The sequence below is a fragment of the Nannospalax galili genome, unplaced genomic scaffold (assembly GCF_000622305.1).
Source record: "Nannospalax galili isolate Female #2095 unplaced genomic scaffold, S.galili_v1.0 scaffold14, whole genome shotgun sequence".
NCBI lineage: Eukaryota > Metazoa > Chordata > Mammalia > Rodentia > Spalacidae > Nannospalax > Nannospalax galili.
The window spans coordinates 5886396-5905879 of NW_008336953.1; the positions used below are offsets into that span (position 1 = coordinate 5886396).

General features: G+C 41.1%; 1 protein-coding gene across 4 annotated transcripts in view; it reads left to right on the forward strand.

Annotated features, from left to right (window-relative positions):
• The window catches only part of Acbd5 (acyl-CoA binding domain containing 5), a 67136-nt gene that overhangs the window by 27466 nt on the left and 20186 nt on the right, over positions 1-19484 (forward strand). For all 4 annotated transcript variants that reach the window (XM_029562931.1, XM_029562932.1, XM_008831752.3 and 1 more), the window contains 4 exons: positions 7037-7151; positions 11186-11320; positions 14493-14693; positions 18345-18451. In XM_029562931.1, the coding sequence (XP_029418791.1) occupies positions 7037-7151; positions 11186-11320; positions 14493-14693; positions 18345-18451 (558 nt within the window). The remainder of the gene's footprint in view (positions 1-7036; positions 7152-11185; positions 11321-14492; positions 14694-18344; positions 18452-19484) is intronic.

Here is a 19484-nt window from a genome sequence, read left to right on the forward strand (position 1 = left end):
TTTCTGAGCCACCAAGTCTTATGAAGAAATGATAGGTAAAAAGTAGCTGGAGAATGAACAGATAGAGTTGATTAGGAGAAGGTACCAGGACACAGATAAAACTCCATCGGAATAGAGTTTATTAGCAAAGGAACACGTGGGACAGATTCCTTTCCAGGCCGGGAAAATATCTGATGGGTCTTGAGCTGGGGTCTTTTTAAAAGGGAGGCTTTTGCCTCCTGCAGAAGGCAGGAAGATGTATTTTTTTTTTTTTAAAGTTGCGGGGGGGGGGGGGGGAAACAGGAATGTTAAAACCTGCCCCCTTTTGGAGTCAAAGGGGAAGCCCGCTTGTTTGGCCAAACAGGGGAGAAAAGTCTGCTTCTCTTGACTTTAAAGACCAAGGTGCTTATCAGCTAGGTTCTCAGGAGCATGAGAAGTCCTTGGGATCCTGTTGGTGATGGGGCAGGGCTATCTGAACCTTAACAGTAGTTATCTTTTGGAAATTGAGGGGGAGGGGCGTCAGATAATCAGAATGCCAATTTGTTTTACTTTGCTTTTATTTTTCTTTCTCTTTTCCCATCTCGCTTCCTCCCTCCCTTTCCCTTCTCCTTCCTCATTCCTTCCTCCCTCCTTTCCTTTTTTTCTCCTACCTCCTTCCCTTCCCCCTTTCCTTTTTGTGTCTCTCTGTCTGTCTCTCTAGTGTGTGGATGGTAGATTTTTATATAGAGCATTCTCATTAGAAGGTACTAGGAAGTAGGTGTTGGGAACTGAATCCAGGTTCTTTGGAAGAACAGCCAGTGTTCCTAACAGCTGAGTCATGTTTCCAGTCCCTTGTGTCCTTAAAAAAAGTTCAAGTAATTTAGTTTTAATTTTTAAAATTTTTAATTTTTTTTTTGAGACAGGGTCTCAATATGCAGTCCTGGCTGGCCTAGAACTCCCTAGGCTGATTCTGACTCAGAGAGATCCTTCTACTTCTGCCCCTGAGTGCTAAGATTAAAGTGAGCATGTCTCTACTTTTGTAGTGGTGCACACATCCTTGATCCCAGCACTGAGGAGGCAGAGGCAGGCCATCTCTGTGAGTTTTGAGGCCAGCCTGGTCTCTGTAGGGAGTTCCATGCTAGTTAGGACCAAACTATGAGACCTTGTCTGAAAAAGAAAAGTGTTCTAGTTTGCTTCTCTCTTGCTGTGATAAACACCATGACCAAAGGCAACTTTCAGGAGGAAGGGTTTTGTTTTGCTTACTGATCATATTCCATCTTTGAGGAAAGCCAAGGCAGGAACCTAGAGGTTGGAACTTGAGCGGACACTGTGTAGGAGTGCTGCTTACTGGCTTGCTTAGCTAATTTTCTGGCTTTCTTTTTATTTGTTTGGCTTTTGACTGGATCTCCTGAGGGCTGGGATTAAAAGTCTGTGTCATCATGCCCCGTCTCTCTTTTTTTTTGGAACAGGGTCTCCCAGTAGCCCCAGCTGGCCTGGAACTCACTATGTAGACCAGACTGGCCTTGAACACACAGAGATCCACCTGCCTCTGCCTCCCAAGTGCTGGGAATAAAGGCGTGGGCTACCACACCCAGCTAACCCAGGCCTCTTCTTTTTTTTAAAGGGTTTTTTTTTGAGACAGTGTCTCCCTGTAGCCCCAGCTGGTCTGGAACTTGCTATGTAGACCAGGCTGGCCTTGATCTCACAGACATGACCTGCTTCTGCCTCCTGAGTGCTGGAATTAAAGGCATGCGCTATCACACCAGGCTCAACTACTTTTCTTTTTTTAAATTTTATTTATTATTTTTATTTTATGTGCATGAGTGTAATACCTGCATGTGTGTAAGTGCACCTGTGCCTTGCAGTGTCTGTAGAGGTCAAAAGAGAGTGTTGGATCACCTAGAACTGGAGTTGCCAATGGTTGCTAGCTGCTATGTGGATGGGGGGAATTGAACCCAGGTCCTCTGGAAGAACAACCAGTGCTCTTTACCACTGAGCCATCTCTCCAGCCCCTCAGCTACTTTTTCTTTTTCTTTTTAATTTCTTTTTATTGAATTTTTGTGTATTTTATACAAAATATCTCAAAGAATCTTAATCATCTTTTCTTATACAGCCCAGGCCCACTCCAAGGATGGCATCACCCATAGTAGGCTCCCACATCGACTAGCAGTTTAAAAGGTGCCTCACAGACATGGCCAGTGGATAGTCCAAAGGAGGAAATGCCTCAATTGAAGTTCTCTGTTTCCAGGTCACTCTAGTTTGTGTCAGATTGACAAATACAACCAGCACAGGATGTTTGTCACAAAGGAAAAATGCTAGATAAACCTAGGAAAAAGTTGTGTTTTGAATGCTGCTTTTCTTTCTTTTTGATTTGTGTGTGTTGTATGCATGTGGGTACATCTGTATGGTATGTGGGTATGTGTATCCAGTTGTGTACATGTGGAGGCCAGAGGTGTCTTCTACCTTTGTTTGTGTGTGTGTGTGTGTGCGCGCGCGCGCGAGAGAGAGAGAGAGAGAGAGAGAGAGAGAGAGAGAGAGAGAGAGAGAGAGAGAGAATGTGTTGGTCTGAGTATGCCACAGTATGCGTGTGGAGGTCAGAGGACCACCTCAGGTGTTGGTCCTTGCTTTCTACCTTGTTGGAACCAGTGTCCCTTTGTTCACTGCTGCGTAGGCCAGGCTAGCTGGCACACCAGCTTCCAGGAATTCACCTCTCTTGGCCTTCTTTCTCACTGTAGGAGCGCTAGTTTACATGTGTGCTGCTTGGGTTCTGGGGATTCGGATGCTGGTCCTCACACTTGTATGGCAAGCACTTTATTTTACTGAGTCCTCTCCTCAGCCTGACACTTTATATTTTAGATTTTTGAGACAATGTCTCCATATAGTCCCTACTGGCCTGGAGCTCATAGGACTGGCTCAGATCAAGACCACGCTGGTCTCCATTTCATAGAGATCTGAATGCCTTCGCCTCCTGAGTGCTGGGACTAACCATGTGTGCACCTCCACCCAGCTGACAGTTTATTTTTTTAGTCAGGGTCACCCACTGAATCTGGAGTTCACCTATTGGCTAGACTGCCTGGCAGTTAGTCTCCCCGGGATCCTCCTGTCTCCCCCTCCCAGCACTGGGATTCTAGGTGCATACCACCAGGCCTGGCTTTTTCTGTGGGCGCTAGGGATCTGAACTCAGGTCCTCAGGCTTGAGCAGCCAGTATTTTATTTAGCCACTGAGCTATCTCTCTGGTCCTGGGTGCCACTTTACTATAGTCTGTGAAGCTTACCAAACATTTCTATTAATTATCTAGATTGTAGATATACTGTATTAAATTAATTAACATAACACCAGTCATGCTTTTTAATAAAACTTTATTACTTTTTATTTTGTGTGTGAATGTGTGTGTGAGTGCAAGTGTGCCCATGCCACGTTGCACATGTGCAGATCATAGGGCAGCTCTCAGGAGTTGGCTTTCCCCTGCCACTTTGCAGGATCAGGGGACTGAACTCAAGTGTTGGACTTGCATGCAGTCCTCTCTGCCTGCTGAGCCTTCTCTGGTCCATAGTTAAAACTTTAAATCTCTGAGAATAAGTGGTAGTTGCTAGGCTGAGGTTGGCCTGTGCCAACTTGTCTCTGGGTGTGGCTCTTGGTCTCTGCTGCTCTATCTCATGTGCATGTGTTCATCAGTGTTCTATTTCTTTATGTTTAGAGGAGAGAATTTTGAAAATGACTGGGGTGATTCCTTTTTTTGTTGTTATTTTGAGTCAAGGTCTTTTCTGTGTAGCCTAGGTTGGCCTGTTACTTGCTATGTAACTCAGGCTGGCCTCAGACGTCCTTCAGTCCTCTCAGTGATGGGATTACAAGAGCATACCACCCTGCCCAGCTGAGCTGTTTGGTCTTGGCTGTTAGATTTTTGGTCTCTTTAGAAGAGAGAAACCTCTTAAATTCTTGCCATGGCTACCTATTTCCTGACTATATTGACTCTGGAAAATCTAGTTGGTTAAAACAGTATTTATAAATATTTAGTGTTAATGCATACTCCATTTTATATAGTTGTGACATTTTTAGTCCACAATTAACACTCTTATGAGAAAACTAAACACTGAATTCAGCAGATCTACTTAGAATAAATTTGGGGCTGGATGTGATGGCATATGCCTTTAATCCCAGCACTTGGAAGGCTTTAGGCAGGCTTAGACCAGCCTAGTCTACATAGCAAGTCCCAGGTCAGCTGAGGCTAGAGGGAGACACTGTCTCAAAAAAAGATCCCCCCCACCAAAAAAATATAGATGTGTATTTATATTGAGGCTGGAGTGATGGCTCAGTGGTTAAGAGCATTGACAGCTCTTGCAGAGGACCTGGGTTCCGATCCCAATACCCATCTGGCAGCTAACAACTGTTCATATCTCCAGTTCCAGGGGCTCCAATGCCATCTTTTGGCCTCTAAAGGCATCACATGCATGGGGTACTTAAATACATGCAGGCAAAATACTCAAAACACATTAAAAAAAATAAAAAAACTTAAAAAATATAAATTTGGGAGAGATTTTAGGACTAAACTTTGAGAGATAACTAAAAGAGATGTGTTTTGCAAATGTGTTGAAAGGGAGTCAGGGTGGGATGTGTGATTGATTTCCTTACCAGATTCTACAAAGTCAATCCTAATGTGGCAGTATGGGGGATGTAAAGGGTGCTGACCTATGTTTGAATTCTATCTGCCATTTATTAGCAGTGACTTTGGTCACATCAAAATTAACATTACCCTGTGGCTTCAACTTTTGACTGGAATCTGATTCTTAAGAGTTATGGTTATAATGTAGGTTATACTACAGGATAGATATCCGTGTTATAGAAAGGAAAACATTCATTTCACTCCTGTCCGTTGAGCAGCAATTGCATGTTACTATGAGTGGTAAAATCAAGCTGTAACCAATAACTAGCTGGTAATATAGTTCATTTCATATCATCCTTCTCATCAAGCTTTGTGTATATTCTGTGAATGGCAGTGTTGATGGATGTGTGTCAACTCAAAATCATACCAGGCTCTAGGGCAGTAGATTATTTATAGAATGATTACCCAGTACTTGAACCCCTGGGGTAGAAAAAAAAACTGCCAGCACCAAAATACATAAATATTAAATGGAAACAGATTCTTCTAATTTCCTCCATTTTCATTCTATAGTGATCATTTTTTTCTTGGTCTTTTTGAGACAGGATCTCCCTGTAGCCCCAGCTGTCCTGGAACTCACTATGTAGACCAGGCTGGCCTCGAACTCCGCCTGCCTCTGTCTCCTGAGTGCTGGGATTAAAGGCGTGCACCACCATGCCTGGCATTGTGATCAGTGATCATTGTTTTTTTTGCTTGCACTGGGGATAGAAACAGGACCTCCCATGTGCTAATAGGCTTTTGCTCTGTCGCTGAAAAATATCTCAAACCTAGGTCATTATTACTTTTTGTTTGTTTGCTTGTTTTTGTTTTTGAGACAGGGTCTCTCTATAGCCCCAGGTGGCCTGGAACTTTAAGTGTAGACAAGGCTGGTCTTGAACTCACAGAGATCTGCCTGCCTCTGCTGGTATTAAAGATGCACACCACCACACCTGGCCATTATTACTTTTTTTTTGGTCTTTTTGAGACAGGGTCTCCCTGTAGCCCCAGCTGTCCTATGTGGACCAAGCTGGCCTTGAACTCACAGAGATCTGCCAGCCTCTGCCTCCCGAGTGGAGTGCTGGGATTAAAGGTGTGCGCCACCACGCCTGGCTCATTATTATTTTTAATTGTATCTTGTCAGTTGTTTTCAAAAGGATATTAACATCTTTTTGTGCATTTCATACTATACATCTTAATCATATTTAGGTCCCCTCCCTTATCTGCTCCTCCCCACCCCATAGCTGGCCCTCAGGATTTCATGCATTCTGTCATATATGTCAAGTTTGTGTACCCACATGTCCCTCAGTGTGAATTCATCCACTGGAGCCAGTTCACACTCACTTAAAGAAGACCAGCTCTGCCTCCCCCAGCAGTGATCAGCTGCCAATAGTTCCTTGGCTAAAGCTGGGCACTGCCCATTTCTCCAGCTCTGTGCTGGATTAAAGAAAACAAGCATATAAATCATGTTAAACATGCTATATATTGACTTTTTCTTTTTTTTCCTGTAGAGAGAGCTTAAAGTTATTTTTTGTAGTCAGTACACAGAGATAACGCTACATGATTTTTTTCCCATGTGTGCCTAACATTGTTTTTAATGTTTGTACAATATTACCTGTTTGGAAGTACTTGAACTTGCCTTTTCAGTTAATTTATCTTACTCTTTCAATTTGATGTTTCTGAGAACTGGGCATGGTGGTGCATGCTTTATTCCCACCACACAGGAGGCTGATGTAGAAGAATCCTGAATTCAAGGCCATTCTGGGCTACATACAGCAAGACCTTGTTTAAAAAAATATATTGATGATTCCAAATTGTCCTATAGTTTTGGTGTTGTCTGAAAGTATTTGCCATTTCCTACTGTATTTTTATCCTCTTTTAGAAACTCTTTAAGTATAAAAGAAATAATTAATTAAAAATTTATTTTTATTTTATGTGTATGGCTGTTCTGCCTGCATATAAGTTCCCTATGTGCTTGCGGTACCTGTGGAGGCCAGAAGAGGGTTGGATCCCTTGGCCTGGAGCTACAGGTGGTTGTTACGTTCCGTGTGGGTGCTGGCAACCCATCTTGGGTCCTCTGCAAGAGCAGCCCGTGCTCTTAACCACTGAGTCATCTTTCTAGCCCCAAGAACAGATTTATTTGTATTTTAGCCCCCCCTTTTTCTGTTTTTAAACTTAACTTTAGTTTTAAATGCACAACATAAAAGATTACTTAAAATGTTTTATGTGAAGCTTGTGTAATATAGTCTTCAAAATGAGAATACTTTTAATTCTTTAGTATACTTGAAAAGTATCTAGTTTATATACATTATATAATTAACATAGAATCTTTAGGTGTCTGTTAGTGAACTTCAGATGTCAAAATTATTGCCAAATTGGAAACAGTAGATTATTTGATGTATATACAGACCAAGATAATAGTTATTTGTTTCCTTTGATTACAGATCCTTGAAACTATGCCAATGACTGAGAAAGTTGAAGAGTTGCTGCGTGTTATAGGTCCATTTTATGAAATTGTAGAAGACAAAAAGAGTGGCAAGAGTTCTGACTTAACCGCAGGTTGGACTGTTTTATTATATTATCTTTTTTTCCAAGACAGAGTCTTGTGTACAGAGTGAGACCATGCTGGCCTTACACTCATAGTCTTCCTACCTCTCTCTTCCAGTACTGGGATTACAGGCATGTGTCACTTTGCCCAGCACTATTTTAGTTGTTTTTTAATTCAACAACTGATACATGAAGCTTACATTAATACCTATTTGTCTAATTTTCTCTTTTACTTTCACATGCCAGTCCGATTGGAGAAACTCTCCAAATACTTAGAAGGTAGGAATAATAAAATCCATGTAAAATTTTAATTTAAAATTTATAGGCAGTGAGATGGAGAAATGGCTCAGCTGTTGAGAGCACTTCTGGTTCTTTAAGAAGATCTGAGTTCAGTTCTCATCATCTACATCGCAGCTCACAATTGCCTCTAATTCCAGCTCTAGGGTGTCAGATGCCTTTTTCTGGTCTCTGGGTACCCACACACTTGGTATACACACACACAGATAGTCATAAACACATAAAAAAATAACAAAACATTTATAGGGCAAAAGAATTCTGTACGTATTCATAAAACTTATAAATTTGTTACCTTTGTAATTTTTGTTTAAAGCAAACACATTGTATGAGGTTCCAAAATACTATAAAACTGTAAGTTTTTAACCTGTGTTATTAAAAAATGCCAGGTGGTTCACTTAGTATAATACAGAACTACAATAGAATTTATAGTTTTTTCTACGTGTTTGTTCTTAATTTTAAAAAGTTACAAAAATGCATTTATTTATTTGTTTTGTGTGTGTGTGTGTGTGTGTGTGTGTGTGTGTGTGTGTGAACAATTTGGATTTAGGAATCAGTTTCTCCTTCTACCATGTGAGTCCCAGGAATCAAACTTGGGTTTTCAGGCTTGGTAGCAAGTACCTTTACCTACTGAGCCATCTCACTAGCCCCTGGGTTTAGCGTCTTTGAGAGAAGGATTGACTGTGTAGTCTGTGCTGCCTTGTACCTGAGGTCTTCCTGCTCTTGTCTGGTCTTGAACTCACAGAGATCTGCCTGTCTCTGCCTCCAGAATGCTGGAATCAAAAGCGTGCACAACCATACCCAGCTCATTCTTGTTTTTTAGTTAACTCAAATATCTGCCTCTGACCAACAGATTAAGCACTACTAAAACAGATCTACACTTAGTCTCCTTTACAATACGTATGAAATATAAAGAGGACTGTTAAAAATCCACTCCTCTCAGCAAATCAGAAAAATGGTATGAAACTAAGTGATCCTCAGGAAGCAGTCATTATCAGTTGCACATGGTTTATTAACAGAAGTAAACTACAAGCATCATTATGGAAGATTACTGCTCTGAAATGCTGCAATCACTATCAGTTATTGAAAAGATACTTTAAAACAGGGATGCTACTCTAATTTTTAATTAAAGCACATACAATTTTCATATAACTTTATTCCTTTGGTCTCATTCCTCTCTGCTTTCTAAAAAAATTAGAAGAGCAAATGTTAATAGTTAACACTAGCAAATCTTACATTTAACACTTGCTAGAATGTAAAGCCCTTTAAATCTTTTACTGGAAACATGAAAACAAAATTCAAAACACACCCACAAGATTAAGATGGGAAAAAAAAAAAAGCTAGGTGAATTCACTTGATGTCTTCTTTTAGCTTGTCATGGTATACAGGTAAGCCACCATGTAAAAAGCCATGTTTAAAATGACCTAAAATGAGGGTTCACACCTATAATCCCAGCATTAGGGACAGCAAAGCAGATTGAGTCCTGTGAATTCAAGGCCAGCCTGGGTTACATAGTGAGTTCCAGGCCAATCTGGGCTACAGTGAGCCTCTATCTCACAAAACTGAAAAAAAAATCCCAGAACTCAGGAGGTGGAAGTAAGAGGATCAGTATTCCAGGCCAGCCTCATCTCATGGCAAGTTCCAGGCCAGCTAGGGTTACAGGGAGACCCTGCATCATTCATGAGAAAATAATATAAATTAAATAAATAAATAAATAAATAAATAAATAAATAAATAAATAAATAAATAAATAAATAAATAAAATGAAACAGAAGCAGCCAGGGCATGATAGCACATTCCTGTAATCCCAAAACTCAGAAGGTAGAAACAGAGAGATCAGGGGTTCAAAGTCATCATCATCTACATAGTGAATTCAAAGGCAGCCTTGGCTACATGAGATTATCTCTAAATGAATTTTAAAATGCTAGAAAAAGCCAGGCATGGTGGTGCACGCCTTTAATCCCAGCACTTGGGAGGCAGAGGCAGGCAGATCTCTGTGAGTTCAAGGCCAGCCTGGTTTACATAGTGAGTTCCAGGCCAGCTGGGGCTACAGGGAGACCCTGTCTCAAAAAGACCAAAAGTAAAATATAAAAAAACAAGAATGATCTGAGTGTGTGGTGCATGCCTTTAATCCCAGCACTCACTTAGGAGGCAGACAGACAGATCACTGTGAGTCTGAGGGCAATCTGGTTTAGAGAATAAGTTCCAGGCCAGCCAAGGCTACATTGTAAGACCCGTCCCAAAGAAACAAATGTCCTACAACCAAGAATTAGTAAAAGCACTAATCTGCAGTTGCCTGAAATTTAATAATCTCCTAAATTTTGGAAAGCAGATTAAAAAACCTTTGGGCAGTAAAACTTGGTTTGATTTGATACAAAGGAGCAAAATGTATTCTGAAAAGATGCAAGACTGTGTTGGTTTTTTTATGTCATTTAATGTGACCATCCATGTTGTTAAAAGAACCTTTTTTTCTTAAGAGAGGTTTATTATATAGCCCAGGCTTGACTCTAGTTTTTGGCAATCCTCCTGTCTCAGCTTTGTGAATGTTGGGATTGCAGGTATGTACCAGTGCTTCTAATCTTTTAAGAAATAATTTGCTGAGACTGGAGGGATGCCTCTGTGGTTAAGGACACTGGCTGTTCTTGGAGAAGACCCAGGTTCGAATCCCAGCACCTACATGGTAGCTAACGACTGTCTATAACTCCAGTTCCAGGTGATCTGACAGGCTCTTCTGTCCTCCTTTGTCATTGCACGACATGGGTGCACTTACCTACATGCAGGCATAAAACTCATTCACATGAAAAAAGAATAATAAATAAAATATTTAAAAAAATTAATTTGCTAAAGTGGATTTTTGTAAGAGAAAACCAAAAAGAATATGGAATAATAGTACTCCCTTTTTCTCTTGTTTTTTGGTTGATTGTTTTGTTTTTGACAGTTTCTCTCTGTGTTCCCTAGGCTGACCTAGAGCTCATGATCCCCCTGCCTCAGCTTCTTGAGCACTGGGATTACACCTGGTTCTTCTACCTTCTTTAGTATTCATTGGTATGTTAAAAAGATGACTCAGTTGGTATTCACTGTTTTTTCTCAAAATGTGATCCAGTATCCAACAGCACTCAGAACACAGCCTTATGGATGGATAGGGACCATTTTAGGTCACTCCAGACCTACTGATTCAGAATCTGTATCCTAACTAGATATCGGCTGATTAAGAAACACATTACAATTTTAGAAGCTCTGATGTATTTTCTCTTTGGATATAACTTTGGCCAATTACAATTTGTTTCTCTAAGTGATAGAACACATTAAGTGATTTTTTTTTTAAAGAAATTTGTTTGGAAATGCATAAAAATTTAGGTTGTGTACCTGAAATCCTAAAGATAATAAAAGAACTGTGCATGGTGGTGCGAGGTGCAGACTTTGAATCCCAGCTCCTGGAGGCAGGCAAAACTCTGAGATCAAGGGCAGCCTGGTCTACATGGTAAATTCTAGGCCAGCTGGGGCTATAAGGAGACCCTGTCTCAATTCCCCCACCCTATAAAAAGGAGTTAAATTAAGATAGCATTATAAATTTTGTTATAACGGGTAATTGAAGGAAATTGTCTAGGTATATATGTATAGTTAAAGCAATACTATTATATATGTCTATACTTTTAACATTTTAATTCAAAACAATTCATTAGTTCTTTAAAAATTCTCACATGAAGGTATATTACCACATTGGTCATTTAGGCTGTCATCTCCTGTTGCAGATCTTGGTAATGTCCTGACTTCTTCAAATGCCAAACCTGTAAACGGCAAAGCTGAGAGCAGTGACAGTGGAGCAGAGTCGGAGTCAGAGGAGGAGGCGGCCCAGGAAGAAGTGAAAAGAGCACAAAGCAGTGGTGGTACGTTTTGGATAACAGGATAGTATTTTATCTCCAGTGAGATAAAAGCACATGAAAACATTTGGCCTGATTTGGTACTATGTGAGATGAATGCATGTGGTGGAATGTGGGTATTGGCCCTACACCCAGGTTTTCTGTGGATCTAAATGCTCCTCTACAGAACATGGGGGCAGCCAGCCTTGCTCATAAATGAAAGATGTATTAATTGAAGGCTGACAATGCTGGCGGAGGGCAGAAGAGGCTGTCAGATCCCCTGGGACTGGAGTTACGGACAGTTGTTAGCTGCCATGTGGGTGCTGGGATTCGAACCCAGGTCTTCTGCAAGAACAACCAGTGTTCTTAACCGCTGAGCCATCTCTCCAGCCCTGAAAATAATTTTATTGAAACAGTGTCTTAGCAATCCTGGTTGGCCTTGAATATGCTCTGTAGGAGAGGATGGCCTTCAACTTCTGATCCTCTTTCCTCCAGCTTCCCTGCTGTGTTACAACTGTGTGCTACCGTGTTTAGTTTATGTAGTGCTGGTAATCAAAGCTTGGACCACAAATACTCTACCACTGAAGCTACTTTACATCCCTAGCCCCAAATATATTTTATTGTAAGGTGGTATTTTCAAGATGGATATATTCATGCTATTAAGGACCAGAAACAAACTCTTCAGTATCTTACAAAAAATAAAATGGAGGAGGCTGGAGAGATGGCTCAGTGGTTAAGAGCACTCACTGGCTGCTCTTGCAGAGGACCCAGATTTGATTCCTAGCACCCAACTGTTTGTAACTCCTGTTCCTAGGGATCTGATGCCTTCTTCTGACCTCTATGAGCATTGCACAACACAGGGACATCTACCCACATGTAGGCAATATACTCATACACATAAAATAATAATAAATAGGGGCTGGAGAGATAGCTCAGGGGTTAAGAGCACTGACTGCTCTTGCAGAGGACCTGGGTTCAATTCCCAGCACCCACATGACAGCTACAAACCATCCTTAACTCCAGTTCCAGGAGAATTCGAAGCCCTTTTCTGACCTCCGCAGCATTGCATGACATGGGTGCGCTCACATACATGCAGGCAATACACTCATACACATAATATAAAAATAATAAATAAAATATTTAAAAAATAATAAATAAAAAATAAAATACAATGGAATCCAGAGACTAGAATACAAGTGTAAACTTTTTTGTTTACTGGGGATTGAAACAAAGGCCCAGCATATGCCAGGCACACATTCTACCACTGATCTGTAGTCTTGGCTCTCAGTGTTTTGAGACAGGGACTCATTATGTCATTCAGACTGGTCTCAAACTACAACTCTCCTACTCCTATATCTTGAGTGTTGGGGTTACAGTGTATGTCACTTTGGCCTGCTAAGGCATAAATTTTGATGAAGAAGGAGTATTGGAATCATGGGTTACTGCATTCAGGGTGCCTCTCATTAAAGTTTTATTACATTTACTTATTTTTGTATGTGTGTGTATGCGTGTGTGGTTGCGTGATAGGTATGGATGCCTGCCATAGCACATGTGTGAAGGTCAGAGAACTGTTTGTGGAATCATCTCTCTCCTCCACCATGTTGGTCCTGGAGATTGAATTTAAGTCATCAGGTGTGGTAACAAGTGCTTTTACCTGATGAGCCATCTCACCAGCCTAATAGATTAAAAAAAAATTGAGGTGAAAGGGAAAAATTATGAAAGATAGCTCAGCTGTTAAGAGCACTGGCTGCTCTTCCAGAGGACCTGGGTTCAATTCCTAGGACTCACATGGCAGCTAACAACTATCTGTAACTCCAGTTCCAGGGGATCTGACATCTTCTTCTGGCCTCTGTGGGCTTTCCATGACATGGGTGCAATCGCATACATGTAGGCAAAACATTCATACACATAAAAATAAATTCATGTGTATATGTGTGTGTCAGTGTGTTTGCCACAGGTGAACTGGTACCTGCAGAGGACAGAAGACGGTGTTGGATCCCCTGGAGCTGGAGTTACAAGCAGTTGGGCGCTACCCCACACGGGTGCTGGGAACTAACTTCAGGCCCTCTGGAAGAGCAGAAAGTACTCTTAATTGCTCAGTCATCTCTTTAACCCTAGAAAGCATTTAAAAAAATTTTTTTTTGGTGTTTCTGAGACAGGGTCTTCCTGTAGTCCCAGCTGCCTTGGGAGCTCACTATGTAGACCAAGCTGGCCTTGATCTCACAGAGACCTACCTCCCCCTGCCTCTGAGTCCTGGGATTCAAGTTGTGTGCCACCACGCCTGGCCTTAAAGTTTATTTTTAATTAGATGTATATATGTGAGAGAGTATGTCTGTGTGTGTGTGTCTGTCTGTCTGTCTGTGGGTTTGTGCATGTGATTATAGTGCTTGCAGAGGCCAGAGAGGGCATCAGAATCCCCTAAAGCTAGAGTTATACAGGGGTTGTGAGCTGCCCATTGTGAGTGCTGGGAACCAAATCATGGTTCTGGAAGAGCAATATGTACTCTTAACCACTGAACCATCTCTCCAGCCCAGCAAGAGATTATTTTTAAAAAAGTTGTGTTTGATGGTGTAATTCCAGTACTCAGGAGGCTGAAGCAGGAGGATTTCTGTGAGTTTGAGCAAACCTGAATTACAACTTGAATACTAGGCCAGCCAGGATTATAGTAAGACCCTGTCTTAAACAACAAAAACAAAACAAAAGATTGAGAGAGATTGTTATTATTAAACAATTTTTCTTTTTTAGTTTTATTTTATTTTTGTATATATACATATATATGTGTGTGTGTATGCCGTGTGTGTGTTAGTGCCTGTGGAGGCCAGAAGAAGGAGTCATATTTCTTAGAACTGAAGCTATAGGCTTTTGTAAGCTTCCTAATACAGGTTTTAGGAATGGAACTTGGGTCCTCAGGATGAGCAGGAAATGCTCTTAACTGCTAAACCTTCTTTTCAGCCTGATATTATTATTTTTGTCCAAGATCATTTTAGAAGAGTCATGGAGAGTGGAAATGTGTTCAGGTTAACATGATTTTTGGGTGAACTTTGCCATATAGCAACACCCTTTTCAAGGTGCCATGTTTATCTTATCCAAGTAGGAAACCCTTCAAAGCAATTATGATAGTGAATATGAGAGCGTGGTGTACGGTAAGTAGCTAACCTATGGTAAACTTTATGCATCTGTCCATTTTGTTTTTCATAAGATAAGGAAATGATGAACAAATCAGCTGATAAGAATTTGGAAATCATTGTCACCAATGGCTGTGATAAGGGTAGTTCTGCTCAGGATACACAGAATGACATCCATGCTGATCCCTCCCTGGGTACCAGAAGTACTGAAGAAGTCAAGTCTATAGATCAGAGCTTGCAGCAAACTGGAAAAACCACTGCCTGTATTCACCAAGGTATTGCCTTCAAATACTTCCTTGTCTAACCTTTTTCCTGTGACTAAAATATTCTTTAATAATTTAAGATGTTTAGGAATAATTTAGAATTTTAAAATCTTTAATAATGTCTTTGGGTTGGTTAATACTGTAAGAGTTTGCCACTTTAAGCACAGTGAATTGGGGTCATACTTTTATTTTTACATTTTGAAAATTTCTTTATTGTGTATATGTGGGGAGGGGTTTGTGGGTGGGTGTACCGTGTCCTGAGAGTGGAGGTTGGGAAGCAGCTTGCCCGAGTTGGTTCTCTTCTTCCACCATCTAGGCTCTGGGGATTGAATTCAGGTTGTCAGTTTGGGTGGCAAGTGCATTTACCTACTGAGCTATCTTACCAGCTGGAAGTTTATTTCATCTAAAAATATATTCTCCTTCTCTCTCTCTCTTCCTCTCTGAGTGTCTGCATGTCTGTGTATGTATGTATGAGTGTGGTGTGCTTATGCCATGGCATGCATATGAAGGTTAGAGGACAACTTTTAGGAATTATGTTTCTATTTTTAGTTTTTGAGGCAGGGTCTCTCTTGTTGTTTCTGCTGTGCTACGTAGGCCAGGCTAGCTAGCCTGTGAACTCCCGTGCATTCTTCCATTTCTGCCTTCTATTTTGCTGGAGGAGTGCTGGGATTACAGATGTGCACCACCACATTTAGCTTTTATATGGGCTCTCAGGGATTGAGTTGAAGTTGTCATGTTAAGGTGGCCAAGAGCCTTTACCTGCTCAGCTAGCTTGCAAGCCCTGTTAATGGTTTGCTTATTTTTGTTTGAGACAAGATTTTATGTAGATGAGGCTGGTTTCAAACTTGCTATGTAGCTAAGGATGACTTCTGATCTTCCTGCCTTCACTTCCCAAATGCTGGGATTAAAGTTGTGTGTCACCATGCTGGGTTTATATGGTCCTGGAGACTGAACCCTGGGCTTCATGTATGCTAGGTAAGCACTCTACCAACTGAGCTAGATCCTTATCCTTGAAGTATTTAAAAGATTTTTATTTTTATTTTTTTGTCTTTTGAGACAGGATCTCCCTTTAGTAAAGCCCCAAGTGGCCTGTCCTGGCCTGGCTGGCACTGTGTAGACCAGGCTGGCCTCAATCTCACAGAGTCCCACCTGCTTCTGCTTCCTGAGTGCTGTGACTAAAGGAATGCTCCGTGCACCACCACGCCCAGCTCAAAGTATTCAAATTTTTAAAAAATTTTCCTTTTGGTACTGTGAAGTGTCCTATCACTGAGCCACATCTCCAGTGGCTGGGCGTGGTGGCGCACGCCTTTAATCCCAGCACTCAAAGGCAGAGGCAGAGGCAGGCGAATCTCTGTGAGTTCAAGGCCAGCCTGGTCTACATAGTGAGTTCCAGGACAGCTGGAGCTATGGGGAGACCCTGTCTCAAAAAGACCAAAAAAAAAAAAAAAAAAAAACTCGTGTGTGTGTGTGTGTGTGTGTGTGTGTATCTGTCTGTATGTGGGGAGGGGGGGAAGGGAGGGAGGGAGAATGTTCATTTATTTATATGCTTGAATAGGTCATCCTCAGGAATGCTGCCTACTTCTTTGAGATAGGGTCTCATTGGCCTGGAGCTCACTAATTAGGCAAGACTTGGTGGCTAGTCTGCCTCTAGCACTGAAATTACAAGTTTAGGGCACCACATTTGACATTTTTATGTGGGTTTTGGGAATTGAACTCAGTTCCTTGTGCTTAGAAGGCAAGCAGTTTACTGACTAAACTATCTGAACTTTTATCTATATATGTAACTTGTATATATTTAAAGATTTATTTTATTTTTAGTTATATATATGTTTGTGTGTGTATATATGGATGTGTGCACATGAGTGCGAGTACCCTTGGAGGTGAGAAGTGTTGAATCCCCTAGAACTGGAGTTCCAGGCAATTGGGAACCACCTGATGTGGGTGTTGGCAACCAAATTTGGATCTTCTGTATTTGCTTTTAACTGCTGAGCCATCTCTTAAGTTCCCAACCTTTTTTTTTTTTGTCTTTTTGAGACAGGGTCTCTCTGTAGCCCCAGCTGTCCTGGAACTCGCTATGTAGACCAGGCTGGCCTCGAACTCACAAACATCCGCCTGCCTCTGCCTCCCAAGTGCTGGGATTACAGGTGTGTGCCACCATGCCTGGCTGTTCTCAACTTTTTATTAGGACAATTTTATTTTATTTTCATATGGTCCTTTAAAATCCAAAAATTTTTTACTTTTATTCCTGGTATTTGTTTTATCCTCTGATTATATAATGCCTTTGTCTTCTTTTTCTTTTAATTAATTTTTTTAAACTTTAAAAAAAATTATTTTTTTAAATTTTATGTGTATGCGTGTATTGCCTGTATGTAGGTAAGTGTACCCGTGTTGTGCAGTGCCTGCAGAGGTCAGAAGAGGCTGTCGGATCCCCTGGGACTGGAGGATCCCCTGGGACTGGAGTTACAGACAGTTGTTAGCCTGCCATGTGGGTGCTGGGATTCGAACCCAGGTCTTCTGCAAGAACAGCCAGTGTTCTTAACTGCTGAGCCATCTCTCCAGCCCCTGATGTCTTTGTTTTCTAATAAGCAAAATATGTTATAAGCTTTCATATCCTAGAGGTCTAAGAATGTTTTGCCATAGCAAAACATTCGTATTGCTGCAATTCAATCCATAGATCAGGAAACATCTTTTCTTAATTAACAACCAAACTTTTATAGTTGAATCCAAATTTAAGCCTAGATATTACTTAATTTTACTCATATTGTTATTAGGCTTGCTAAAGTTTAAAGTTTTTTCTTTTCTCCCTCCCTTCCTCCCTTCCTTCCCTCCTTCCCTCCTTCCCTCCTTCCTACGCACAAATATGTAAATGCACATGTGCAGAGGTCTGAGGACAACTTGCAGGAGTTATTTTTTTTCTGTCCATCATGTGGATCCTCAGGTCCTCAGGCTTGGTGTAAAGTGCTTTTATTAGTTGAACCATTATACATTTTATTTTATTAGTACCTGTCTTTATAGAATTCAGTGACAAAAGTTTTTTTTTTTTTTTTTGGTGTTTCTGAGACAGGGTCTCTGGTAGCCCCAGCTGGCTTGGACCTTGCTATGTAGATCAGGCTGCCCTTGAACTCACAGAGATCTGCCTGCCTCTGCCTCCAAGTGCTGGGATTAAAGGCGAGGGGCCACCACCCAGGTATATTCTTTTTTTTTTTGAGGCAGGGTCTTTTTGTGTATCTCTAGCTTGCTTGGACCTCACTTTATAGACTATCCATCCTGGAACTCCTGGTGGTCCTCCTGCCTTTGCCTCCTGAGTACTGGAATTAATAGGCGTGTGCCATCACATCTGGCTGTCATCTTTTCAAATACATACTATCAAGTAGATTTGAAGTTTTGGTACGTTAAAAAAGGTGTGACTTGGAGCCAGATGTGGTGGCACGCTTGTGATTTCAGCACTTCAGAGGCTGAGGCAGGAGCACTGGTAATTTCAGTCCAGCCTGGTACACATAATGAGAACTCCTCTCTAAATGATGAATACTATGACTTGGGAAGTCAGACTTGGCTCTCGGAATGAACGTAATTCAGAACTGATTTGTTGTGAAAATAGAATGAAAACATGTTTTTCTCCTAGCAGAGTGTAATTATACTATCTGGATCTTTGTTCATATTTAGATAAAATTGATGATCATGGAGAAGATGCTTCAGGAATTCATCATCTGACAAGTGATTCAGATAGTGAAGTGTACTGTGACTCTATGGAGCAGTTTGGACAAGAAGAGGTAAAGATGATATTTTCTGATTGGCAAGTTTTTGAAGTGGTATACCAGAATCCAGTGCACAGCGTATAAGGACCTTTATGCCTGAAAACGCCATAATGAAACCTATAACTTTGTATGCTAACAAGAAATTAACAGAGGAAAAAAGAATTCAATGCACAGCTTCTGTTAATAGCTACCTTTAGGGGTGGGGAGATGGTTTGGTGGGTAAAAGGCTGGCTGCCCAAGTCTATGGACTTGAACTCAGATCTCCAGAACTCATATGAAGCTGGGCCACATGTTGGTAATCCTAGTACTTCTGTAGTAAGAAGTGAGAATCCCCAGAAGCTCCCAGGCCAGGTGGCCTGGCATTTGCAGCAGTGAACAACAGAGACCCTGTGTGAGGTGGAAAGCATGGACAGGCACTTGAGGTTGACCTCTGACTTCCACATGTATGCTATAGCAAACTCACTCTGTGCTCAGCTCATGAGTATGCACATGTACACATATATACATATATCATGTTAAAAAATACCTTGAAAATGTTTAAGCATTTTATAGTTTTTTGTTTTTTGTTTTGTGCATGGGAATGAAAGCGTACATAGTAGGGCTAAGGAGGTGGCTTAGTAAGACCTCAGTTTGAGTGCCTAGCACCCACCAAAAAACTGCATGGGCACGAGTGCCTGCACAGCCAGTGCTGAGGGAGCAGAAACAAAAGGATCACCAGGACTTTCTGGCTGCCCATCTAGCTTCAGGGCAGTGAGAGATCCTGTCTCAAGTGAATAAGCTTGAGAGTGATAGTGATAGAGCAGGACACCTGACATCCTTTTCTGACTTCTGCCCATGTGTTCATGGGTGTACATACCTGCATTCACACATGCATATACCACACACACTATCATGCATATGCATGTACTCAAAAATGAAAAACATAGAACATATAATTGGAATAATATTAGAATACAGATTATCTTATTAGAATACTAATATTAGAGTTAGAATACTAATAGAATACTATTCCAATAATATAATAGTATTTTATATATATATATATATA